A 27,900-nucleotide genomic window follows, 5' to 3' on the forward strand; every position below is an offset into this window, starting at 1 on the left:
AAAACTCATTGTTTAAGGATGCAGCTCCTCCATGTCTTCTTATTTTTCATCTTCATCTTCTGTTTCTTTTAAGTGGAAGAGCTTTCCATCAGGCTGTTTTATCCATTTCAGTTTGAATTGCTCCAGGCCATGGTCCTTTAGTCTCTGGTTGAACTAAACAGAAAAGGTTTTAATTATTATACAGGCCATATAGCACCATCCAATGGTAGTGTACCAACAAGACCAGTTAACTGCAACACTAGCACCTGTGAGGCTGTCTATGTAAGGCCTTAACCTAAATGCTAAAATCAGCCTAACATGCACAATGGTCATCTTTAGCAGGTATGTGTTGCGTTTACCATGTTCACCATTAGTCATTAGTAATCAGCAGGCTAGCATTTGCTAAATAGCAATGGATGTTTTGCTTTTTTTGCAATCTATCCTGACAGGGACATGAGTGCCTGTGCCAAATTTCATTGCAATCCTTCCACTACTTGACATGTATCATCCAAAAGTGATGGACTGAATAATATTGTCAGCCCTGGAGCAATGCTGCTATTGTGGCTAAAACATACATACAAATCTGTAATATCCTGAGATTGCTAATATTCGGTATTACCCTAGAGGGAGCTCTTGGGAATCCAAGTGTGTGTTACCTGGCAGGAAGTTACCTGCCAGGAAAGGTAGAGGCCTCCTGGTGGCATGTGTGTGTGTTATGTCTGTGCTGCCTGAAATGTTTGATTAAAGCCACAAGAAACCTACTATTGAAGCCCTGGGTCCTCCTTTGTCAAATGCAGATGGTTACTAAAATATAAAAATGCAAAGGATCTCTTTACCTGCTCCAAGATTTCATCCTGTATCTATTCCAGGTCCCCAGAGAAGTCTGATTTTGTAAGCATCACCTTCACTGTCTGCTTACTCACTTTAACTGGTAAGGTGTATTTATAAGGATGATATGTTAATGCAGTAAACTGTAAAGCCTGTCACATGTTTTGTATGAATTGGCTTTTCAGAACATAATTGTAGATCATAACTCATCGCTGCAGGCAAAAGCATATTTGTCGTCACAAAGTTGTGTATTCCATTTACTGTATGTTGTAGTCACACAGGAATTTGTTGTTTTTTCAGGCTGACCCGCTTTCCAGTTGTTGAATGAATTTATATGCCTAAGCTCACCATCTGACCATTTCCATGGCTCTTTGTACAGGCCGATCCATGAATAGTCTTCCACGATATTTCTGATCTCCTCGTTCTCAGCTATGTTCCTCACACTGGGAAGGTCTGTGTAGTGCTTCCTGCAGTAGCTCTGAGCATCGGTCCAATTCATGGCTTGTCTCAAATAGATGTATTTAGTTTCTGAAAATTCTTTAAAATGAAACTCATGATGAAGACATCTCAACAAAAATTGCACACATACAATGACCAAGAATAGTGCTTCACTTAGGCACAGTGGTGCCTTGAGTTAAATGCTAACATTTACTGATTACAACAAAACACAAAGTACAGCTGAGGCTGATGGGAATGTCATTCATTTTGTAGGTATTTGTAGAGGGAAGCTGAAAGCTATTATTGACCTCTCATCCTCCCTTGGCTGACCTGAGGCAGCTCATGAGTACTTTCAGCCACAGACTGATCCAGCCCGTGCCTCAAAGTGCTTCAGAGGCTCATTTGTACCATCAGCCATCCTACTCCACAATGGCACAGCACCCAGTATCTCCAACCTCCACTGATTGAGATTGTTTAACTTCTAACCTGCTATGCACAACTCACTGTATTTTACTTTTCCCTACTTTTTGCACTACATTCCCCTGTGCTTCAGTGCCAATCTTGAATTTCCCCCACGGGGAATAAAGGAACATATTATCTTATCTTATTTGATCATAAACTAAACCCTTTTGATGCAATGAAAGTTTGACCTGGTGGTGGAGCCAGATGAAAAGTCTAGACCACACAGGTAAACACTGGGAATAGCCTTTATGTGAAGATCGTAGTGAAAAAGAAGGCTCATAAAGCGGAATGGGGTTCAGGTGGTGGGTGCTGTGCTGTGCCACAGTGGCCTGTCTGTAGGCAAGCATTATTGAAATGAACTTAATGGAAGCAGCAAAAGGGAGCCGGTAGGGAGTGATGAAAAGTGGACTGACCAAAGTCAGTATAATTTATCCTGAGGAGGACATAACAGGACAAAATTTCATGGCAACCTATCAGATAGTGGTTGAGATATTTCAGTCTCGAGCAAAATGGTGGACCAAGCAACTGATAGTCCGACATTTCCATACTTACAGCCATGCCACTAGCAAAAATGCTGCCATGCTGTTTAACAGGTTCTACAGTGACTTGTCTTCACTGTCTTCAATCTCATTTAGGTAAAAAAAGAAAATAGTATAGAACCCAGTATTGTGAATTCTATTGAATCGTGTGTTGAGTCTATCATTGTATCCCTACTCTCAGTTGATTATGATAATGATGATCATAATGAATACTTATACTAATTGTGCTGATCTTTTCTTACCATTGTAACAGATAAACGAGCGGCTTCCACTGCACCAATAATCCGACCATTTTCCAGATATTCGTATGTCCACACAGACAGAGGACTTGTCTGTAAACGTATCGATATTGGGCTCATGGAAGTTCCAATTCCTGAACTCAGCCTCACCTTCTGTATAAAATCCCTCCTTTTCCAGAGACCACTTCCAATGGTTAAAATCACTATGCAGACCTATCCAGACTTCATCATCATCATCCCATAACATGTGACTCAGCCTGATCATGTCTTCCTCACTGTTTATGGTAACCAGATCGTTGTGCAGTATCTCTGGGCTTCAGTCCAGGTCTTTGCATCTCTAACAATGTGGTAACGTTGAGGAAAGCATGAGGGGAGGATGTAGATTCCTGTCATCATGATAATGACAACAATGACATGATAGCATTCAGTTTCATGGAATGGTTGCATTTAGTGAACTGATACGAAACACTGCTGTCTTAAGTACAGGGCTCTCAAACTGGCTTGAGGCCACTGTTGGTATTGTCATCTCATAGGAGGGCCACATCAGTGTTCAAGTACCACAAAAAAGCAAAGTATTCTGAAAATGACTAGCATCATACTTAACAAAAAATGCAAACAGCAGTTTCTATACATTTTTATATCAGCACTTCATATCATCTGTGTTGTTCGCAGCCAAACAACAAATTAAGAAAAATAATGTTTTTATTTTAATTGTATATGAAGGGGTAGTTTACAGTTTTTGCCTATCACTTACACACTAAAAGTAAACGCTTAGACCAAAACACCAATCTTTAGCCTTAGCACTACACAAAGACCTGAGGTAAGGTCACCTTTTTTGAGAAAACTTTGCAAACATAGAGGCAGTGGGTGCGAGAGGAAGATAGAAGAGGATGAGGACAAGAACAAAGAGAAAGAACGAGTAATTCAGCAGGTGCATGCCTGTATCACTTGTTGCAAAATTACATTTCAACAAAGGAATCATAGCATTAGCTGCATTTTGACATAGAAGTGAGACGTTTAACTCCAAGTGTTTTGCTTTATTTGGCTTGTGTGTAGAGTTTGAGAGATCATTTGCCAGTATCCAGATGAGGAGACACTTACCTGATAAGACTATGAATATAACTGTGTTCCTGTCCATGGTGTATGATGCGCCAGCTTGTCTGAAAAATCATACAAAAACTGATGAGACTTAAGGACTTTGGTTACAAAATATATCTTTTGAACAAAATAAGCAAATTACGTCAAGTCTTGTTTTGTCAGAAAAGGATAAAAAAAAAAATGTCACATAATAATATAGAGTGAACTGCAACAGTTTACATGCACATGGCTGACATGTCATTTTAAAGCACTGATGCCTTACCCTTGTTGTGTAAAAAGTAGAATTAATACTTCTCTCTCTCCTGTCTCTGGTCAGATTTCTTCAGAACTCCACATCATAGTGCGTGCAGTTGCTGGTATACTTCCATTCATTCCAGTCATTCAACACTGCTGCATTTTTAGCTCTCTTGGACATAATTTGATTATTAAAATCATGGATACAATATGGATGAAGTGCCATAGAAAATATTGTTACTTCATGTGTCAACCAACCGCTACACGCGATATCCGTGGACATGTGTTGTGACCATGTACTACAAGGTTATCAAATATTTGTTGGTGAGTAAAATGCAGGCTACAATGTTTCCCTCAGAATTACAGTGGAGCACGAGTATAACTTAGAATAAAATTGAATTATAATTCTTAAAGTAGAGCCTGCAAGTATCTCAAATGGCAACGTAGTTATTTCAAATGTACAATTACTTTCCATCAGCGTAAAAACGTGCCTTTTATTTGAGTGGGATGCTGAGACTGTGCCTCCCACGTTCTCCATTTAACCCTAAACGTATTATACATTATCAGAGGATGACTGGGGCAGGCAGCAATACCTTATACAGTCACATTCACAGACCACATTATGTATGCAGTGTGTCCGATGATCTGTCCACGGGCCGAGCGCGCCCTCCTACGGCCACCAGCCATCAGCGCGGAGTGTAACCACCTTTGCTGCAGTGACATGAGACGACCAGCGGGGGCGGTAGACGCTGCTGCAGTGACATGAGACGACCAGCGGGGGCGGTAGACGCTGCTGCAGTGACATGAGACGACCAGCGGGGGCGGTAGACGCTGCTGCAGTGACATGAGACGACCAGCGGGGGCGGTAGACGCTGCTGCAGTGACATGAGACGACCAGCGGGGGCGGTAGACGCTGCTGCAGTGACATGAGACGACCAGCGGGGGCGGTAGACGCTGCTGCAGTGACATGAGACGACCAGCGGGGGCGGTAGACGCTGCTGCAGTGACAACCGCTGCGCCGCCAACGTTACCAGTCGGGCTGAGAAAGAGCTGGGAGACAGCACTGACTACAGTAACGTAAGTTACGAAGAAGGGGAGGCGACGAACAACGAAAACAAAGCAGTTTTTGTTCCAAGGACCACCTGAATTGCCTTGTGCTGTTGTGACATATCGGGGGAAACGAGTGAAAACACCGTTTACAAGGTAACTTGGACTATAATGTTATGAATCAGTGTTTGGCTAACTAACGTTGCATTCAAGCTAGTTCACTAGCTAACTAACTGTTAGACATTTGCTAATGTTAGCCTGCTGGACAGCTCTCGGTGTGTAGAAACATCTTAGCTGAACCTAGTCTGCTGTTGATGATCTGTTAAAGTCAGGCATGGGCTCGGTAGTAACGTTACTAACGCGAGGAGCTACTGCCAGGCCCGGCTAACGTTGTGCTAAGCTAGCTAGCTGACGCTACCCACATTACGTGACAGAACTGGGTTTTATAAATGTACTTAGGTTAGTTCTTACACTCGTGGCTACTTCACATGAAGCTAAAGCAGCTATGAAGGGTTTGTAAGCATTGGGCCTGCCGAGGCCTCCTGTTTGTCGACAGCACACACACACTTTCACGAGCCAGCCAGCAGTAGCGTTAGCCCTGTTGTTTGGAGGACAGTGATTGAAATGTTATAGGCCACGTTAGCTTACACACAAACACAAAGTTAGGAGTCAAGTAAAGAGGAAGGGTGGCAGAATCACATCTCCTATTGCTGTTCTACATATTAAGTTGCTTTGCATATGTTAGAAACAGAATCACTCTGTGAGCAAGTATCCATTTTTGTTAGCATTGCGCAAAGTTGGCAGTCTCCACACCATCACAAACCAGGCATGGAGAACAGAGAGGGGCGGTGCTCACTGTCAGCTTCATGTTGACTAGCTTACTGGGCCGCGGGCTTGCAACTTGTTTGAGTTATGGCAGTCTTTACATGAGATAATAAGTGTAGCTGGGGGGGAGGCTTTGACACATGTAAATACGGTACCCATAAGACCGGCACTGGCATTAGCTAGCCTCTGCTGACTGTGTGGACTGAAGGGTGGGGGTGACAATTCAACTGTCTTCAGACACTCTTTTGTTTGATTTCTAGAGGGTAACTATACTACATAATATACTCCATGCTCCACCGACTGTACTCATGTGTATGTAGCGTCTGCTCACGCTACCATGACGGTCAATTCATTGGAGAGTAGGCTTTGGTTTGGACTTTCTTCCCGTCTATCAGGCCATGTTAGTTGGGTCCGTTTGTGGAAAAGCCAGGCCCACAGCACCTCTGACGTTTATTGGCCTGACATTGCTCCTGCACACGGTACCTGATTAGTAACAGAGTCATTGTGGGTAAGCGGCGAACAGCTGATTTTGAACCTGCCATATGTGTTTCCTTCCTATTTGCGTCACTGATGCTGAAGCGGTTCTGCTGCCTGCTGGCTACATTACCGAGAATTAGTCTGTGCGAAAGACGGATTTGGCCACCTGGCAAAGTTGAGGTGCGTCTAGATTAATAAACATGTAAGCAATCACAATTTAAGGCGTGGGTCACCGGTGAATCCGGACAAGTTTTAGATTTCAGCTCAGTCACACATGACACATCATAAATGAACAGTGGACTGCACCTCCCACTTAGGTGCTGCTTAGTATATATTCCTGGCCCCAGCGTTGCATTTTCCAAATGTGGACTCCCTGCCAAGACATAAGAGGAGTTTAGAGGATCCCAGCGGGACAACAGGTTGGTGTCAGACTGTTAAACCAGTGCCTCTTGGTGTCTGATGTGTACCTCTGAGTGAGTAAATGACTAGTGTTGATGTTTTGTGGCAAACCGTAGTTTCATACTGCAAACTTATCTCTCAAAGTGGTGCTTAATGAAAATATATATTCAAGATAAATGATCTTGAGACTGGGATTGTGTTTTATTGATATGCATTTCTGTCTTGGGCTCATGGAATAGGGAGTGTAGTCTTCCTGAATGACCTGCTCTATAAGTAAAGAAGCACTTTTAGGCTGTTGTGTTGCTAATTGCTTGGGCTTTTGCCCCATGGTGTATGTGAGGTGGTTGGGTGGGTCAGGGAATTATGTAGATAATGGTCCTTGTTAAGTAACAGAGTTAAATATGATCAGCGGTGAGAAATGGTTGTCACATCTGTCAGTTGCATTGCCCAAGCCTTGTCTATGGCCTTTGTAGCATAGTTCAGTTTTATCCTGGATTAGATGTTTTTATATAGCTGAGTTGGTATGTTTATTGACCTAAATTACTTACCCTAAATGTACAGTATGTTAAGTAATGCGATCATGTGTGAGTTGGATTTGTTAGTCACCGTTTGTGAAGTGGGTCATACAGGTGGGGCTATGTCATGGTGTAAGTAGCCCTATGTCATAGTAAATATTACGTGGTTAATCATTTACTGAAGAAGTTTCACAAAATTGTGCAACTGCTCAATGAAGCATTTAAAGGTCAAATCTAGATATGATGTTCACAAGTCCTAAGAATATATCACCCTTTCCCCCTTGCCTGGTATGGAACTTTTATTAGCATTAAATACCAGCAATGGGTTTTTCATTAGTGCTTAACTCAGTTTGCCATAGGGCTAGCTGCCACTGTGGTTTGTTTTAAAGCAGGAGTTAACAGTGCACCTGTCTTCAAACCAGCTTTGTTCCAGATGATGACACCAGAGCAACATTTGCACTAGGTCTGAAAGATGGACACAAGTTGTGTAAACTAGACTTGGCCCACCAACAGTACCCTGTACACTACTTGCCTCTATCTTTTGGTCTGCTGCTATTTCTGATACTGTCTTTGATTGAGACAGTTTTATAGAGAGATGGAGGATTTTTAACCACACAGACACAGCAACCTAAATACTGTCCCATATTTTTTTAAACATCAAACTGGAAAAAGTTTGAACTCTCTACTTTCTCATTGTACATTAAAAAATGACACATCATCCAGCATGTATACAGTGTTTGGTAGAAGTTCTTTGATGAAGCTCAACACTGTATATGTGCTGTCTTGTATCTACTTTTATCACTCTTAAGATCTGTCGTCTTTGTCCAGACTTGCATGGTATCATTGTTATGTTTGCATGAGTATGACTTTGGAATCATTTGCAAGTCACTGGCTGTATATTTCTTATCGCCTTCTTTACCCACTACACTGCATACTTCTACACTTTTTTATATTACATGTATGTATTACATATAAATTTGTAATTTGGGATACTATTGTTTGTAGGTCATCTGTTGGTTAACATTTGTTTTGTCCAGTGCAACATCAGTTTAGGTGTGTCCCATTGAGTCTTTTTACATTCTCTTGGTTCTCTTCCCAGCAGTCCCTCTGACTTTACAGGTTCTGATCCAGTTTTACATTTCATTCCTCAGGTGGACAGTCCGCTCCCTGGTTGCTCGTGGTAACTCTCCGCCATGCCTTTCCCCTTTGGCAAGTCCCACAAGTCACCGGCGGACATCGTCAAGAACCTTAAGGACAGCATGACAGTGCTTGAGAAGCATGACATTTCTGACAAAAAGGCTGAGAAGGTAGGTTAATGTAGTTCAAATTGATTTGTTATCCACTTTCTTGTGGGATTCATCACCTTTGAAATGTCAATGGGAGCCATAAAAGCAATTTTGTTGAGAATACATTGTGACTAGGCAGTTTTTTGGGGGGTGGTTGGGAGAGTAGTTTTCACGTAGCTTTCTGAAGCTTGAATTAGGATTATATATGTATTATGGTGGATTTATTTATGTGCATATGATTCAGGCCACAGAGGAAGTGTCAAAAAGTCTGGTGGCCATGAAGGAGATCCTGTATGGGACAAATGAGAAAGAGCCCCAAACAGAAGCTGTGGCCCAGCTAGCCCAAGAGCTCTACAACAGTGGCTTGCTCAGCACCCTGATAGCGGACCTGCAGCTCATCGACTTTGAGGTGAGACTTTGTCTTTGTTTTGTTGGAGTGAGGCAAAATAATATTTATTGAATGAGATTGAAAGAAGGAAGAACAAACATTTAACACTAAATAGACAAAGTGTATCTCAGGTGTGTACACACTGGAAGAATGTGTCTTATGAATGTGAAGGAAAGGGATGCGTATGTATTGAAAAGGTACTTTCAGGTAGTGACGACAGTTGGGTATTTGTGACAAACTGGCTATGCTGATATGTGGGCAAACTCATGTCCCCCTGCAATATGTCAGACTGGTGCTGTGTGGCAACTGCTGCGGCAGGCTTCCCTGACTCACCCTATCACAGTATGACTCATTGTGCTGTGTGATGTCTCTCTTCCTCTTTTACCCTCTCTCATCCTCACTACACGTTAAAAAAAGATGGTGAAGAATTTCATATCACAAGTGTCCAATGTATAAATATGACAGCAATTCAGCATTGCACACATTTGGTCTGTGCTGAATTCGTGTTTTTTTTGGTAGCTATTGGCCAATATCCTTGCTGAAACATCTAAAATTAAACAAATTTAAAATGCAATTTCTAACATGTGTCACAAAAACAACAAACCCTAAATTTAGAGCTGCATCTTTGGCTTTCCACTCGATCTAGCTTGGATTGTCGGTTTGGGAGTGTGTTGTAAAATAGAGTTAGCCAAATACCGGACCAATTTTTACTGCTAGTTTGCAACGTGAAGACACTGCTTGACTCAGCACTTTGTCTGCCCAGCTGTGATGCGAATTCTGGTAATGCTCTACTTAATTTGCCGGAACAGATCGTGACCAATGCCAGTTCAGTCGGTTCGCATAAATCGATCTGGTTTACGCTCATACACTGGACCTGCAAAACTGGAAACTGACCCAACCCTATTATATTATTGTATTTGTATGGTACTACATGCATTGACTTCTGCTTTATCAAACCTTTATGTATGTGTATTTGTTACCAGGGTAAGAAAGATGTGGCTCAGATCTTCAACAACATCCTGAGGCGTCAGATTGGCACTCGGACACCCACAGTGGAATACCTCTGCACCCAGCAGAATATCCTCTTCATGTTGCTTAAAGGGTAAGGAAGCGCGCGCACACACACACACACACACACACACACACACACACACACACACACACACACACACACACACGAACGAGAGGGAGTAGGTCAAGGTTCCATTGTTCATTAAGAATTTTATTTATTTATTAATCATTTCGAAACACAACATGTTGACATGTTAATGAAAAGACCTAGTAACTTCCTCTGTAACTTCCTAACATAAGGAGAAGTAAAAACATCTCTTTTCAAATGGTCTGATGCCTAAAGAAGAAGAATAAAAATAGGCTCAAATATCTATGCCAATAAAACAACATTTGGTAAAAGCTTTGTTGAAAGCTGTCTAGCTTTCTGTAAGTTCCAAATACCGGCAACAATCTTCATTAGTGGTTCCTGTGCTCCAGAAGTCTTCTACCTCATTTACGTAAGAGTGAATGACACAAAGATGACAATATTTGGACTTCTATCATGCCCAGTGAGCAATGCTTTACCACTTATATCATTATACTTAAAGACAATATAGACAATATATCTAATAACTGGTTTAAAGGATTTTGTACTTTTTAAAGATTTATATTTGAATGTTTAGTTCTGTTTTCAAAACCTCTAATCCATTTTAATAGAAAATACTGCATTGTCTGTTATTATCATTAGGAGACATATGCAACAAAACATTTTTTTTGTGTAAGTTTCAAATAAAGCAGTGTTCGGAGAGAACCTGAGTATAGTGTGCTTCTACATCAGTAACATCATTTAGGGTTGGGTGATATGCCGGCTATTGGCTGAGACAAAGAATGAGAGCTGCTCAGTTACAGATGTTCAGCGGCGCAGTACACACACTGAGCCAGTGTATTTTCACATCTAACTGCGGTGAATTAGGGGTTTATTTCGACTAGTTTGACAACAGGGAAAACTGTGTACAAGGTGATTCGCAGAGGCTCCAAACAAGACTCCTAACTTCGGATAAGATGAGGACGCAGCAGGGACAGCCTTGGTGAGGAGAAGCATGAAGCAGGTAGAGGAAGGAGGGAGGTTGGGGATCAGAGAGGCTGCGACAGCGCCAGAATATTTTCCCATCTAACTCTATTAAATGGTTAGACACCACAGTTGGTGATTGTTGGAACAGTGTAAAGACTAATAAATATGGTTTGGTGAGTTTTATTTTGTTTCTGTCATGGAGATGCTACATGTTAGCACTTAGAGACATGACACTGGTACACTGAACTAAATAATAATCAGTATGTAGTCCTGGTTGTTGGCACCAGCCAAGCGCCAAATATCAGTAAAATTGGTCCTACTACAAAACGTAACTTTATTTAAAAGTTTGAACTAACGTTAATTGAAAAAAAAATTGTGATTTACATAAAGTAGCTTTATATCTCACAACAGCACTAAGACTCTTCTCGACGATTTGGGGGCAGCCCTAGTTAAATTAATGACCTAATTACAGAAATACTGTATGTAATGATAATGGCCTTTTGTTTCATTTATCTTACTGTGGCAAGGGTTATTTACCATATAACTAATTCATGTCTCTGTGTGTGGAATGCCTCTGTATGATGCTATGTCCTTGTCCTTGTGTTTCTGTTTTGTGCAGGTATGAGTCGCCAGAGATTGCCCTAAACTGCGGTATCATGCTGAGGGAGTGCATCAGACATGAACCACTGGCCAAAATCACACTGTGGTCCGAGCAGTTTTATGACTTCTTCAGATATGTGGAGATGTCCACGTTCGACATTGCCTCAGACGCATTTGCCACTTTCAAAGTAAGTTGGCTCACTTCAGCTGTTGGAGCTGAGCAAATTTTCTTTTGAATAATGCTCAGAAACACCTGTTACTCCTTAGCAAAAGAATTCATGGAGATCATTATACAAGTAACTCATTGACTATGTGACTGGCAGAGATTATCTTTACAGTTTCATGACATCTCTCTTCAGCATCCTCATTGCCTAGTCCCTGCTACTTTGTTGATGGTGGTTTGTTTACATTATATAATCTGAAACATTGTAACTAGTTGTACTAGCTGACAGCTCGAACAGCCAATTTGATGGTGTGTTGGTTGAGAGACCTGAATGCACCGCTAAAATATTTTACTTAAATTAGTTTCTGTTTAAATATAAGATTAATAATACATTGATAAAATAAAAACACATGATGAATTGTTTATATTAAGCCATACATCATCATTTAAAACACTACTGGTAGTTTGCTGATTGTTCAGACTTCTGTTAGAGGGGCTCAGTTTTAAAGCGGCATTTAAAAGACTAACTTGAACACCACTGTTTAATAAATGCGAATGATAATATTTTAGTCATTAAAGGTAAGATTTTTTTTTAAATTACAAAGCAAAAAGGATTAATTTGCAAACGTAATTCCAAAAAGATAAACCAGTCTCCTTATAACGTTGAAAAGGATTATGTCCAGAAATATCACTAATCATACCGTTACCCAAAAAAAATTTTCTGTCTAAATGTAGGTTGGGGGTTTTCAGTTTTTTTCTTTTTATATAATTGCAATGCGTTTCTCAGGATTATTTCTGCAGTTTGTTGTACCTACAGTGTCCAAAAGGAAGACAAATGGGACCAGGCTAAGTCATGGCCATTAAGTCTGAATTTATTTCTCATAATCTGCATTGTCTATTTCCAGGACCTCCTCACAAGACACAAGCTACTGAGTGCAGAGTTTCTGGAGCAACATTATGACAGAGTAAGTCCACACTGAACTGAAACTGAGTTTTATAGGCAGTGATTTCACCCATATTGAGATAGAGTCTGGTCATGGCATAGAGGGGGGAAGAATGTATCCTTACAACTGCACTTAATATTATATTCATCAGTACGGAGCTCATCAGAACAAATGAATGAAAACAAAGAATAATTTATTACTCTATAGGTGTGCTAGTCGTTATAAGCGTTCAGGGCATTTAGTGGCATTCAGCAATACTATGTCTAGAAACTTAAGATGAACTTAAGCATTTCCTTTTCACCAGTTACATATAAATGAACACTGGCAGTCTTGCTGTTTGGCATGCTGGCAGTGTCTTTTTCTAACAACATCAAACCAGCGATTTGGGAAGTTATTTACAGTCTGTGAAGACAAAGTAGCTGTCAATCTGTGAGGGTAAATCTGTCATTTTCTTGTCATTGTGTTTTGATACAAGACACAGATGCAATTGTAAAAAAACACTACTTGACACATTTAGAAGACTCTCTCTCTCTCTCTCTCTCGCCCCAACCCCTTCTATTTTTTTTCTCTCACTACTTCTGCCTCTCTCTCTAGTTCTTTAGTGAATATGAGAAGTTACTCCACTCCGAAAACTACGTGACTAAAAGGCAGTCCCTCAAGGTAAGGACCCTGGGTCGTGCCAGTAAACATCTCATGTAGTGGTGCAACTCTATTCAGAGAGCTATTTAAAGATTTGGTCTGGTGAGAGTGTTGGGTTTCTCTAAACCATTCCATCTCCATCACCTCGTCGTGACCGCCATCTAGTGGTGGAAGCATTGTCTATACGTTGCCTATATATGAAGCCACAATCTGTCTAGCAATTATTACCCAAGATTGAAACCTGCTATATCTCTCAAGGTTGTTTATTAAGGTTATTATTCTTTTCTGAACCTGTTTAAGATTTAACACTAGTAACTTTTGTGCATAATGAAGTAAAACAGGCCTATATTTCTGGCTATAATACATATTTTTACACTAATTATGCTTTAATCCTTTCAATTTCAATTGAACTGTCTGTAAATTGTAAAATAAAGTAGTCAAATTATTATTAACCTCTGTTTCTCACTCTAAAAACGATCTAGTTGCTGGGGGAGTTGCTTCTTGACCGGCACAATTTCACCATAATGACAAAATACATCAGCAAGCCAGAGAATCTCAAACTAATGATGAACCTGCTACGGGACAAGAGCCGCAACATTCAGTTTGAGGCTTTCCATGTTTTTAAGGTAAAAGTTGCAAGGTGTGGTTAGAATTAAACATAGCGCACAATATCTGCACATGTTAACATTACTGTCATCTTTTTTCACCATCAGGTGTTTGTGGCCAACCCCAACAAGACGCAGCCCATCCTGGACATCCTGCTGAAGAACCAGACCAAACTCATCGAGTTTCTCAGCAAGTTTCAGAACGACAGAACAGAGGACGAACAGTTCAATGATGAAAAGACTTACCTGGTCAAACAGATCAGGGACCTCAAGAGGCCTGCCCCCCAGGAGGCCTGAGGAAGGGTGCAGAGGTGGGGGGAGGAGCCACCAGGACCATGTCTGGACACCATCCAGACAACGTCTGCTTAACGGACCCATCAGCAGCTGCTGTTCTGGTTTCTGAACAAAAATTGAGGAAACAAATGAAAAAGCAACGTACCCAATATCAACTCATCAGGAAGTCGCCAGCTCCTCTGCTCCTCAGTGAACATTAGATTCTTTTTGTTTTTCTTTTTCAGTCTTTTTCCTTAAAAAGAAATAAGAGAAAATAATAGATGCTGCTGCTTTCTTGCACATTGAGACATGTAAGGTATATTATAACGACACAACAGTCCATCAAACATAGACAGAAAATGTCCGTGCATTCAAAGTAAGGCAGACTTCCTGATACACACACACACACACACACACACCAAGGAACAAAAGTAGACACGTTTACACGCATATATGTATTACATTAAAAACCTGCATACACACATACTGCAAGAATATCAGCTAAAACCTTGTGATGGAAATGGTACGAGCAAGTTGAACATTGGTGTGTTTGTTGCATGCCTTGAAAAGTGAGAGATCCATGGCTGTACCCAGCATCGGCTCTGTGATGGCCTGCCCAGTCTGGCTCCCATGTTCAGTGCCACAGACTCGGATATGCATGTGCATCACAGCAACCGCTACAGTTCATATCTATGCCTTCATCCAATAAAGCAACAGTGGTTCCATTTTAGCGATTCGTAGGGACAAGCTCTCAGATGCCATCACACAGAACCATTTACCTCCTGTGTGCTTTGTTACGACACAGCACTTGAAGCACACAAGGAAAGGAGGGAGGGATGTAAGGTATGAATTTAGTGAAGCCCAAGAGTTGGGTCTCTTTATTGTTTTCTGGGACAGGGTGAACATGTACATATGCCTTTTTTTGCTTTGTAGATTTTTGTTTAATCTTGACATATGAAAATATATATATATATATATATATATATATATTTTCATATTACCTTAAACATCGCGTTTTTGGTTAATTGTAATCAAATTACTTTCTAAACCATAAAAGAAACAACAAACAAGTTAAGTGACATTGTTTTTGCATTTCATTTTACTACTGCTGAAATGGTTGCTGGTGGGTTTCTTTGTACATAACTTAAAGGGCCAGCTCACGTTTAGCTAACCTATAGGATATTAACAATTTGTACAGCAGAGGAATGTCATGGTATTAGCTCTGGATCTGTTAATCCTCTTTTTATTCTCCATCTTCATTTTGAGTATCTCTCAGACTGCTGAAAACGTGCAGTGGAGGATGGGAGGGAGGAGATTTGGAGAGCATTAACTGAAACATTAAAGCCTGTGTGTTTGTGCACTTTGTGAGGTGCTGAGTGATCAACATCACCTAACTGGAGTCGAGGATAGCAGGGTTTTTGCCCCTCCTCAATTTCATTAACTTGTTTTTTCCCCTCATTCGTACCACTCTTCTTGTGGCAAGTGGTTGCTGTGTGGCCTCATAGTGAGTGTGCTCAACAGGACATCAGCGCTTCATTCTTGCTTTTCTCCCCATTTTTGAGCCTTTCTTTTCAGAGGGTTTATAATTCCAGTACAATTATGAGTGTAAAGCATTGTGGGTAGCAGAGTACTTCGGGAATGTGGGATTGTCCTCATGGTGCTGAGTAAAACTGATGAAACCACAGATTTGTTTGTTTACAGTGATTGAGACGTGCATATACATTTAAACAGGCAAATAAGAAACCATCTCAGTGCAGACAACAGCACTGCTCAGATAGCCCACAGTTCCTTCATACGCATTGGACATGCATGTTCCTCCACTGGCTGTGCATGATGCTGTACTAAAGATGTTGTACTGGAATTGTTTCTTTTTTCCAAGTATTTAACAACATTGAAATGTCAAATTGAACTCTTGGCTTTACAGCTGTATGCTGACTTTGACTCCAGTTTCAGCATAGAGCGTGTGGGTGCTTTCAGAAGTGTCAAAGGCCCGGGCCCTACCATTGAAATAAAGAAAAAAAAACATTTGGAATAAAATAAAGCTGTGTCATTCTTAACACGTGTCGGATGTGTCTTAACATTGGGGTATGAAGTAGCTTTGTATATTGAAGTGGTTTTCAAATTTATTTTGCGTATGTAAAAGTAACGCATTTTACATAAAAGTCTTTCTCTCAAATATATACGTAAGTCAGAAAACGTATTATCAGCCAAAGTACTTTCTTATTAAAAATAAAAGCAATCACGCAGATAGGTTCCTCACCAAATAGATTTTGTCACCCAGAATTTGCCCTATTAATTTGGTGTCACCTGATATGTTGACATTTTTCTTCTTTTGTTCAGTAATGGTTGTTTTAAAATAGATAAAACTGTATAATTCAGACACCAAATGTATTATTTACATTTTAAATATTTTTTGTCCGCAAAAGAATAATTAAATCTTTTAAAACTTTCATTCAGTCAATGTCTCCACAGTGCTGTCGACAGAGGAGAATACTTTTGTGACATTTTTCCAACATTACCACTTGATTTTGAAATACTTGTTTTGTACCCCTTGACTTGAAATTTATTTTCCAGTCCAGGAAAGTGTAAGTGACCCTAGATCATTATTGAACCATGACGGTGTGTAATTAGGCTCTAAATATTTTGGGGAGTTTTGGTTTATTCTATAACGGAGCATCCCATTTTAGAAACTCCTTACCAGTGTGGTTGATATGACAAATATTAATCTACAAAGCAACCTGTAACTGGCTGTAAGATAAATGTATTGAAGTAAAGAGTACAATGTTCCCCTCTGAACTGTAGTGGAGTAGTACATAATACACTAAATATAAAAACATAGCCTATTAAGTGACCACTTCAGTTTCTTCTCTGCAGCTTGTGAGTGCAAAAGTATGGAAGCCCATATTTGCCAAATGAAAAAAAAGTACCTTCAAAGATTTGATTAATAATGCCACATTAAATTTCTCATAATTATAAAAACACTTGTGTGGGTTAGTATCTCATAATTTTGAGCTACTATTTAATAATGATGAATTGTTTAAAAATCTACAAACCACAACAGAAAATAAAGGTGGCATCACTTGTATATTGTTTTACACATGATGTAGGGCGGGTAGTATAGTAAATATTTTGAAGGGCCAGTGTGTAGGATCTAATGGCATCTTGCAACTGGCTGAAGACTGCTCACATCTGTATTTGACGACTTGACGACGTCTAGGAGGAACCATGGTGGCACGAAAATGCCCTATGAAGAGCCAGTTTTTGGTTTGTCTGTTTTGGGCTCCAGTAGAAACCTGGCAGCCTCCACAGAAGGTGACCCGTGGCGCCTGTAGATATAAACGTTCATTCTAAGGTGATTATACACTAACGAAAACATCCGTATGAATATTAAATTTTTTCCAATAGATCCTCCTAAATGTTACACACTGGACCTTTAAACTGATCATTTCGATGTTAAATATAAATCAGATTTATGTGGGAAGTACAAGTTATAGAGCTTGTTTCTTGTATAGTGACCTCTGCTGGCCATTAGCCATATAGGATCCGTGCAACCGTTCACAAAACCGTGCTCAGATTACAAAATCTGAGAGCAGAGTTTATAAACAGTGTGCAGATCTGTAAAGGAGAGTAAAGATGCACACATTGCTCTGTTTTGTTTATTTATGTATTTAGTCATTTGATGCCAGGGGGCTGTGGACAAAAACAATGAGAGCTGTGAGAGTGAACCAAAACAGTAAATTTGTGGGCCGGACAGCTAAACAATGAGCGACCTCTATCACATTGTCACAATGCCATTTAATACAGTGTATTGTAAAAACATCATTACAGACACTTTAAGACCAGATTTCTATCACACAGTATTGCTTTCTTAGGCTAGAACCACTGCTTATTGATGGAAGAACTGGGTGCGTGCAAAATTCAAAGCTTAATGTCATACTAGTTTAATGACAGCTGATATAATAGTGTGTCTTTTGACCGGACTTGGTCCCTTTAGCGCACTCCCATAAACGGCTGCGGACTGGTCCTTTAAGGGCAGATATATAAAAAAAACAAAAAAAAAAAACAAAACAGCACACTTCCGGTAGATAAAGACAAAAACAGAGAAGCAGCCCAGCGGTGAGAAGAGGACGGCCCGACGACGTGGTGAGGGGAGGGTTGTTTCATAAAGGTGGTCAGCTATTGTTAACACAGAGTTAGAGCGAAGGCAGCTGCAGCAGACCGACCGACAGACAGACACACAGACAAACACTGAGCCATGGTGAAGATCAGTTTCCAGTCTGTCGCGGGACAGAAAGTGGAGAAGGAGAATGATGGCGACAAGACCGAAATTCTCATTCCTCATCCGATGGTGAGTAAACGAGTCCCTCCATGTTATTGCTCTTGTCATTGTCGTCTTAGTGTGATACTTATTTAATGTGATGCCTGCTGTGGCCGTGCAAGCTCTCCTGTCTGGCTGGTCTGCAGGACAGCCTGCACCTGCACAGCCATGAACAGCAGGGGATTTTTGAAAGCATCTATCGCCATTTGGTTGGAAACAAATAACGTGTCATTGCTGTGATGGTTTCCTCTGCGCTTGTACTCTTATTGCAGCTTGATGCAAGTTATTATAATGTGCAAATGCATGCTCTTTGTTCAGGACTGTATACAGGATTACAGGCAAAAAGGCTGTTTAACAATGTAAAGGTTTTGTGTTGGGCTCTGCTTTGTAAGTGGCGTGGCCTCTGACTATTTTCCCTTCAATGCAGATTTAAATACACAGATTTAAACTCCCCAGCTTGGTTAAATAAAAAAATAAAAAAATAAAAAGGTAGAACGTAAGAAATACATGAGCTTTGGTTGACAAAATGGCAGATGGACTGCTGTGGTTTGCAGCGCATGCAAGAATATTTTTCACAGCTCTAAAGGAAGCAGAGCAGTGGAGTCTCAACTTTGCCGTAGCAGCATCCGAGCATCTCCTCAACGCTTATCAAACATACATGACTGAGCCACGAAGATGATGAACCATAATGGAATATAGATGGGACATAAGGCATGCATATAAAGTGAATATTGCAAAAGTACAGAGCTGGAGTGGCTGTGACTCTGAAATCTGTTCACCCAAATGTATTGAACAGGGGACAGACAGGCCTCATGGTGTGTCACGCTCTCAGTTGGTGTGAAAGAGCCTCTATCTCTCTCAATAGGGTGGGAGAACACAAAGTCTCACAGAAGTGTGTGTTCGCACATACACAGTTGTCTCCTTGTCCTTATGCACCCTCTGTTCCCAAATGCTTCCACAAAGAACAATGTACTGAGCTGAAATGGATGCATAGACACTGTCCTAATATTAAGTAGGGTTGTAGGAATATATAGATAAAAATATTCTATCACAACATTTTGTTAGTATATCTTGTATATGAATTGTAATCCCTGTATCGTGATACGTATCGCCAGATTCTTGCCAACACACTGCCCTAATAAGTACAAAAATATAGAGCATATTCTGCAGACATTGTGAATCACAGGCCCTGCTTTCAAGTTCTTTGTGTAATCTCCTTTTTTAAAATGATGGAACGCGTTCACACAGAATTGCCGTCATTTATCTTTGAAGTTTCGTACAGCAACCATTTCCCATGCACACAGTCGTTTTTTTCCATCATAGCTCCAGTTAAGAATTACCATTGTTGTTCCTTTTATAGAGCCACTTTTTCAGAAGATCATTTTAACTGTCGGAACTACTCTGTGCTACCACTACAGTAAGCACTGAGCCACTTCTCTGTTAGTCAGTATTTTTATAAATGGAAGCACACAGTGAGTGGCTACTATCTGTGTGTAGTGCCACCCTGCCAACACAGGTTGGGCGCGTGGCACCGGCAGATGGGCTGCGAGACTGGAGGCGTCTGGGAAGATTACTCACCATTTCAGTCAAGTTTTCATTACCAAGTGCTCTGTCATCCCTTCCTCTGGCTGGGGCTCAGTGCTACTAATTCCTGCTTGATATGCGGCGTTGCCATTTATGTGAGCTTCTATTTTAGCAGTTAGTTAATTCGGGTAATTTTCAGCTGCTCGTCACGGTGAAGATGAGTAAGCTGAAAGTTGGATTCAAGCTGCCTGGAAATGCTTTTCTGTGCCCATTTGAAGTATTAATATGTGCTCTCTGTGTGTGTGTGTGTGTGTGTGTGTGTGTGTGTGTGTGTGTGTGTGTGTGTGTGTGTGTGTGTGTGTGTGTGTGTGTGTTTTGGTGTGTGTTTGTGTGTGTGTGTGTGTGTGTGTGATCCAGGATGAGGAGGAGCTGGTCCTGCCTCTGCGGCCCAAAAAGTCTCCCCTCAATGGGCTTTGCTGCCTGACATTTGGACTGGTTGTATTCATGGCCGGTCTGGTCCTGGCCTCCATTTATGTCTACCGCTACTACTTCATACCTCATGTAAGACCCGATTCTACTGTACTGTGTGCTGTATGTGTCTCAGATTGGTCATTTCCTCAAATACTGTATCCATAAATAAAATTGTGTCTTCAGTTTTTTTTTTATTCAAATCACTATTGTATAAGAAGGATTTTCCTGCTAGAGATTTGTTTCCGAGTGTTTCAGCTGGTGTGTTGATCTAGATGCTGATTTGTGTGTGTGCGCAGATCCCAGAGGACAACATGTTCCACTGCAGGGTGGTTTATGAAGACTCTGTGTATGCCCCGCTGCGTGGGCGTCAGGAGCTGGAGGAAAATGTCGGCATCTACTTGGCCGACAACTATGAGAAGATCACGGTGCCCGTGCCTCACTTTGGAGGCAGTGACCCCGCTGATATAATCCATGATTTCCACAGAGTGAGGACAAACACACACACAGTGACACAGAGAACACACAGAGCAGTACACAGTTAAATCTTTATTACAAGTAACTCATTACAGTTTTTAATGGCCCACAAATTACAGGAAAAGAGAATTAATATGAAAAGTCTGAGGATCTCTCAAGTCACTATTTAATTCACGACACTGGCTTCACAAAGTTTTTTTTAAACAAAATGAGATTGAAGATTTTCTTAAGCAAAAATCTACAAAAAATATTTCTCTTAATCTTTCTTAAAGTAAACAATCCCTTTATCTTATTTCTGAGGTAGGATATAAACTCTACAAAACGATGCAGGGAAACAGATGCCTTGATATCACCTTCTTCTCGCGATTTGAATCTTCACAGCTCTGTGAGGCTGTACTTAGCACAGCAGTGCTTTGAGCTTAATGCTAATGTCATCAAGCTAACATGCTGATGTTAAGCAGGTGTGATGGTTCACTATCCTAGTGTATCCTAATGTATTTGCATGCTAACATTTGCTAATTAGCACAATGTCAGGATTGTTATTATTATTATTATTTCAGGTATTTGGTCATGAACTGAAATATTGGACAAATTGAAATTGTGACATGATGTTGATGCTAAATGAAAAGACAATGGATATCTGGCAACCATGCATGTCTGTACCAGATCTTAATGGCAATAATTCAATATTTGTTCAGGTATATTTGGACGAGAAGCAGATGTCCCTTTGCTAGAGCTCCAGTGCTAACACTGCTGAAATAATTCAAATGTTACAATAAGAAACTGCCAACAGATAGCAAGGAATGAAACCTTCACAAAAAAACCCTAAGCACTGGTCTTTAGAGTTGGTCTTTAATAAACTGCTGTATTTTCCAGGGACTGACTGCCTACCATGACATTGCTCTGGACAAGTGTTACGTTATTGAGCTCAACACCACCATCGTGATGCCTCCACGCAACCTTTGGGAGCTTCTAATTAATGTGAAGGTAACATTTTCTCTTGAATTCTTAAAAATAAATGGCTTTACTTTTAGTCTTCACATTTGACTTTACCAATGTTTCAGTTAAACGTAACCAAAAAACCCACAAAAGCAAACACTAAACTCTGGTCTCAGGAGAGAAGACAGTGAAATGTTAGTGGCTACTAAGTTACAATAGCTTCCTTCATTTTGGACTCTCTGTTTCCTCAAAGGTCAGCACTGTCAAGTTATTGTGTGCAGACAGCCAATGTCTGTTTTTAGGCTGTTCAGCCCTTTAGTGTTTCCGTTGGTAAACAAAGCCCTGTGAGCTTCTTGTTGTTGTACCTCTGCCTCTTGCAGAAGGGAACATACTTGCCTCAGACCTACATCATCCATGAAGAGATGGTGGTGACTGGCAAAGTGCACAACATGCGTCAGCTGGGACCCTTCATCTACCGCCTGTGTAATGGAAAGGACACGTACCGCCTGAACCGCCGTGTCACCCGCAGACGTAAGTTGGGGTTAATAGAGGGATCAGTGGAAACATTGGAAAAAGAAACAAATGGGGAGGAAAATGTTTGGTCTTTGTTTTTATTTGAGTTTTATTGTTTTAAACTCTGGTGATGAGACCACCACAGCACGCACCGAACAAAGTTTACATCACAGATCGCCCTCTCTGTGTCTCCTCCTATTTCCCTCTCAGGCATCAACAAGCGCGAGGCGAAGGACTGCCACCATATCCGTCACTTTGAGAATACATTTGTGGTGGAGACGGTTATCTGCGACGAAGCGTGAACACAACGGCCATCCGTGTCACCCCACCCACCCAAAGGCACATCTCCCTACCCCAGCCACTGTAGCATCCTCCTGTGGACCTGATCATGTCTGAGTTGCACTTCACGTGTGATTTTGGTTTGATGTCCTTTGTAAAAGACGTTCTTTTTATTTCACAACCTGTCTGTTTTTCTATTTCCTATGTGTGATGCAATACAAGCTGTTGGTTCTATCACAGGATTTTCCTTGTAGCAATGTCCTTTAGCCAATAATGAATTATAATTTAAAGACCTCTCCTCTTCCTCTGGGGATTTGTATGATGGTTACTGTCGTTGGGGGAGGTGACTGTCTCCATGTGTTGTCAAGGTCACTGTAGTTTTGTTTCTTCTCCTGCCCTGGGGGTTACTTTGTGTCTCCTAGTTCTACTAACAGGCATCTGTGCAAAGCATGAAGCCTTGCTTTCCAGAGCAAACATTATCCATAGATTGAAATTATTATGTTGTTTTCTCATGTTCTCTGTAATGTAAACATATAACTGCTAATGACTAGTTGCTTGCTTGCGTCTTTATCTTCTTGCCTGACTGTTGCTTCATTGCTCCCCTTTCTACTTTTTATTTCCTTCCTAAAAAGCATAGTCACAGTAGAAGTTAGAGAAAGTCGCACTGGGCGTTAGACTGCATTCACTTTTTTGTGCAATACTCCATCGTAATTGTAACAATTTTTGATGCTCCAATTTGTCATCAGCTTTTCTCTTTTATTGCCTTAGGGGGTTTTTTTTGTTGCACTTTTTGCTCTTCATCAATGCCTTTGTGAATCCTTTTTGAAATGTCTTTGTTTCCCCTTGCATGTGTAATCTATAAGAGAAAAGCAGCACTGTTAGAATGTTTTGTAAAACAACGTTTAAAGCCTTAGTTCAGAGTCAGAGACTGGACTAAAGTCAATACTACTGAAAGGGAGCATATTAATATGGTATATTAGTTAAACAAAACCAATTTTGATCTGTATATTTTGTCTGCTGATGAAATCTGTCTGTGAATAAAGTAGTCAAAATGAAAATGTAGATGCTTTTATTTTTAGACCCTCAAACCGAGGACAAAATTACCCATTACGCTGCAGCCGGGACTCATTAATAGTTGTAATCTTCACAGAACATACTGATCCAATTTCAGTTCTTTATATTAATTTTATCAATTTATTTATTATTTGGTAGCAGCAAACCAAGTTGCCATAATTTTTTTTTTTTTTTTTTTTTTTTTACCAGATGTGAGATTATTAAAGCAGCAATGAGGAACTTTCATTATGTGTGGATTATGGCGGCCCCTGTGGACAAAAGTGGTAGTGTTTCCAGCACCTCATTTTATTGATTTCAAGGGAATCCAACTGAATCTGACCCAGTGGCAGGCTAAGAATAACTAGACAGAAACAGCCAATATACTTGCTGATGGTCTCCTGTGCTTATGTGCTAAGGTTTATAAAGACATAAGGATTCCTATATGCAGACGATTATACACTAGTGAAAACATAGTTATGCAGATGATATTCCATTTCTGCCAACAGATCCTCCTAAATGTCGCACACTGAACTTTTAATTGTTATTTAAATAAGCAGTTTTAAGTCACGAAAATAAGTTTTATATGATAAATATTTGGAGTATTTCACAAAATCAACTTTAGAAAACATAAGCATAAACAACTTTTTCAATTTGACAAAACCTCAAGATCCATAAAGCAGGGGCAGACTGGGACAATAATTCAGGCTGAGAATTTGATACCATCCCAGGCCACCACCACCCGATTAATGCAAAACACCAAGAGTGAGTTAGGTTGGGCGCCTACTGATGTAAGAGTGTAAAATAATAAAGCAAAGGCTTCACATGCGCCCACACACAGCTTGTTCTGTTTTTCCCCCTACAAAATAAATGTTTCTGTTGTGCTGCAATAACCTGTACTCAAATCACATAATTTCTATTCTATTTAATTTACTACTACACTTTTAATGTGCAGGCTGCACATTTAACAGTGTAGTAGTAGATTAAATAAAACAGGTTACACCATCATCCACCTAAACGTGAGACCAATCCTATTTTTAATGTTACAGGTACCAGACTAGTTATAAATTTGACTACTGTGTCAACCATAGTATCATACCACAAGTGAGAGGTACACAGGTTTTGCACTGCAGATGTGTAGGTTTATTCTCTGTTACATTAAACAAGGAAACGCACAGAGAAAGAAATTTGCAATGTCTTTTGTTACAACTTAAAACATTTGTTTTATTAAGTTTTAGCCCCATCAGCTTCCACAAAGTGGAACTAACCTCTTGAGATGCAGTTGAAGGCTCTAGAAAGGTGGACCTTTCATTAAAGGTGCACTAAGTGAAATCTGCATTTTGCCTAACTTGAGGAGTGCCTCTTCGGAGAGCTCTCTCTCCTGATTGGATCAAGTGGGACTGAATACCAGAGTATGTATTCTCTGTTTACTGCAGAAAGGAAGCACTGGGAGACCCGTGTTACTGACTGAACACTCGACATCAGTGATGGCTGTTGGAATGATAATGCTTCTTTTACAAACAAATATTGATTACAGCAACTTTTAACATTTTGGTCTAGATTGAACTTTTCACACATTTCTGTTTATGTTTAATTAAAGTAATTTAGTTAAAGGGTGTTTAATTCAAACAACTCACTTCTTTCTTCTTCTAAGTCCATTATACATATATATCTTAAATGTCTTTTTACACCAAAATACACAAAAAAACCCATTATTTTCTTTCTTACTGCTAAAATAACCATGCGAGTAGTTTCGGTTTAATTTGTCCCGGTTTTGAGATATCCTGCTTCCACTCCAATACAATGGAGGTGAGTAGAACTTCAGAGTAATAGGGACACTAATTCTGGAAAGACATGTTGCTACTGTAAACTTATTCCATGTGAGCTCCACCAATGAAATGTATGACAAAATAATCTCAGTTTCCATACACTGACTCCAAGCCAAGGAATTGATTGAAATAGAGAATGTTAAAATCCAAATCAGATCTTTGTCATATCACAAAGAAACTTGTCCACTGTGTACACTGTTGGGCCACACAACAAATTATTTAAGCAGGAATGAAACATTTAGCTGAATTGTCATAGCTTGTTCTCATATTCAGCCAACACAGCATATCTCCATCTGATTCCTCTATTCATTTATTTGCTCATTCTGATGCATATTGTAGCTATTATTGTTGTTGTGCTGTGAAATGGTTTTTCTGTTAGAGTATTGCATCAAGTAGCTGATTTGAACTTGTTTTCTAATATCATTATCCTTATTAAGATCTTGCATCACACCCATCCACTACACCACAGCAAGTGTGAATGTTCAGAACATTATTTTGTGGGTTTCCACTCTAGATATCTATGTGGTTAGATATTTAACAGATGACAAAAATGCATACTGTGCTGTGTAATATTACGTTAATGTAAAATCAGTCAGAGATGAGACTACTCTGCCAATTCACAATAGCTAATTGCATTTGCACATATTACTTTTGGATCATTTGAAATCTGCAGATGAGGTCATCTAGATCCTTACAGTCTGCTGTAGGCTTATACCGATGTCCTTCCATCTGGCGAGGCTTAGGACTCGAGAGCTGCTGGCTCTGTGACTGCGATGCTCTCAAAGAAGACAAAATCCTGAGTCACATCAAAGGATTTATAACATAGAACGCGAGTCAAACAGTGTTATTACAAAAACAATCCAGTGATATGATGAGAAAAGGATGGTGCTAAAATGAGAGTTATGTGTTGTTTTTCACTCAAATCCTTTGGTACCCTTTATTTCACAACAGCTGGAAAACCATCTTGGGTGTCAAACATGCAAACACACATTTCCTTGCAGACTTCAGGCTTAGGAGTTCAAGTCTGACTTGACTGAAAAAGACCATTTACAAGTTTCAAGAGATACTTTGAAATGAATTTGGCACAAACCATCCTTCTAGTGTCAAACTCTGCACATACATCATTCTGCACAGTGAGAATCAAACGTCCAACTGTAGGAACAAGAAGAAAAACATAGAGTGGAGGGTGGCTTTTAGATTCACAAACATTTCATGAAAGAGACGACCATTGTTGATTTTGTCATCGAATCCATCGCAGTGTCAAACTTGAAGCCAAATTAGCATATTGCATAGCTTTTTGGTCGAAAAAAAAGGGAAATTGGAAAATATGATGCCATCTCATGAAATATGTGTCCTTTGTCTACTGTTCTCTTGCAAGCTCTACATCCTCCTTTTTCTTCCAAAAGGCATCCAGAGAAAAGTAATATAACAGTGGATCCAGACAGCAGTTTACAGCAGCAAGACATACCAAGGGCGTTAACACAGTTTTATCAGCTGTAAGCAGACCGACCGACACAGGCAAGAAACATACGGTAAACATAACCAAGTTCATGACAAAAATCAGCATGACATTCACCTTGTTGTTGACCTTTGCAGAGTCACTGAGACGTTTGCTTAGAGTCCAAGACACCAGAGCGGTGCACACAACATTGATAGTCAGCATGGTGAACACTAACACAGGCTGAAAATATTGTATTGGTGATCTGTTAGGACTAGGATTGCGAGGAAATTCAAAACAGGTTGCATTGCGGCCCGATTCAGTTAAGTTTTGTAAACATTCTGAAAAGTTGATGCTCTCTGGGATGTTCACCACCACCACACACAGCCAAACAAGCGCGGCAGCTTTCCAGGTGTTGGAGGAGGTTCGGAGATGGCGTGACCTCAGGGGGAAAACCACAGCCAGGAGCCGATCCATACAGATGAAGGTGATGAAGATGGAACTGCAGCGGATGTTGTTGCGAAAGCTCATTGAGATCAAGAGGCACGCCATAGCGCTCAGTGGCCAGGTGCCGGTAGCGTAAAAGTAGACCCTCATAGGCAAGGAGATGACGAGCAGCAGGTCTGAGATTGCCAGGTTGACCATGAAGACAGCACTGGGGGATTGGAGGCTGTGATGTCTGAGAAGAATCCACAGTGACACAGCATTGAGAGGCAGACCCACTGCCATAATACAGCCAAAGACCACAGCATAAACTGGCTGTGGCGCAAGTCCATCTTCCATGGTGTTGTTCATGTCTGATGAGAAAATCAATGTTTCCGCATCGCGTACTAAACATTAGAGTGGAGCAGACAGCACTAGTTCTTCCAATGCAACAATAGTTCTTCCTCCTGCTCTTTAACTGTAGGAAGTGAGATAAAATGTGCAGCACATCAGATTGATAGTGTGAAAATGGGACAGGAAACTGTGACGCAGGTGGTGACTGTGACCAATTCACTTGCGCGTTTTGTGCAGTTTTAAAATGT

The 27,900-nt window shown here is 40.4% G+C and overlaps 3 protein-coding genes across 3 annotated transcripts; 2 read left to right on the plus strand and 1 right to left on the minus strand.

The window, feature by feature from the left end:
- The first annotated feature begins 4,820 nt into the window (after positions 1–4,820).
- Positions 4,821–16,097, plus strand: cab39 (calcium binding protein 39). The gene is made up of 9 exons (XM_051397742.1): positions 4,821–5,020; positions 8,232–8,387; positions 8,611–8,775; positions 9,738–9,856; positions 11,436–11,604; positions 12,485–12,544; positions 13,118–13,183; positions 13,645–13,788; positions 13,876–16,097. Exons 2-9 carry the CDS (start codon positions 8,274–8,276, stop codon positions 14,062–14,064), a joined length of 1,026 nt encoding a protein of 341 aa, XP_051253702.1. The 5' UTR covers positions 4,821–5,020; positions 8,232–8,273; the 3' UTR covers positions 14,065–16,097.
- A 2,014-nt stretch (positions 16,098–18,111) lies between these two features.
- Positions 18,112–23,616, plus strand: itm2ca (integral membrane protein 2Ca). Its single transcript, XM_051398099.1, has 6 exons — positions 18,112–18,388; positions 20,300–20,443; positions 20,650–20,838; positions 21,704–21,814; positions 22,147–22,297; positions 22,490–23,616. The coding sequence occupies exons 1-6, from the start codon at positions 18,296–18,298 to the stop codon at positions 22,579–22,581; spliced, it is 780 nt and encodes a 259-aa protein (XP_051254059.1). The 5' UTR covers positions 18,112–18,295; the 3' UTR covers positions 22,582–23,616.
- Positions 23,617–26,238: 2,622 nt separating this feature from the next.
- Positions 26,239–27,771, minus strand: lpar5b (lysophosphatidic acid receptor 5b). The gene has a single exon (XM_051397519.1). The coding sequence runs from the start codon at positions 27,668–27,670 to the stop codon at positions 26,798–26,800; it is 873 nt and encodes a 290-aa protein (XP_051253479.1). The 5' UTR covers positions 27,671–27,771; the 3' UTR covers positions 26,239–26,797.
- Between the last annotated feature and the right edge of the window lie 129 nt (positions 27,772–27,900).

This window comes from Dicentrarchus labrax, unplaced genomic scaffold, assembly GCF_905237075.1.
Source record: "Dicentrarchus labrax unplaced genomic scaffold, dlabrax2021, whole genome shotgun sequence".
Classification (NCBI taxonomy): Eukaryota; Metazoa; Chordata; class Actinopteri; family Moronidae; genus Dicentrarchus; species Dicentrarchus labrax.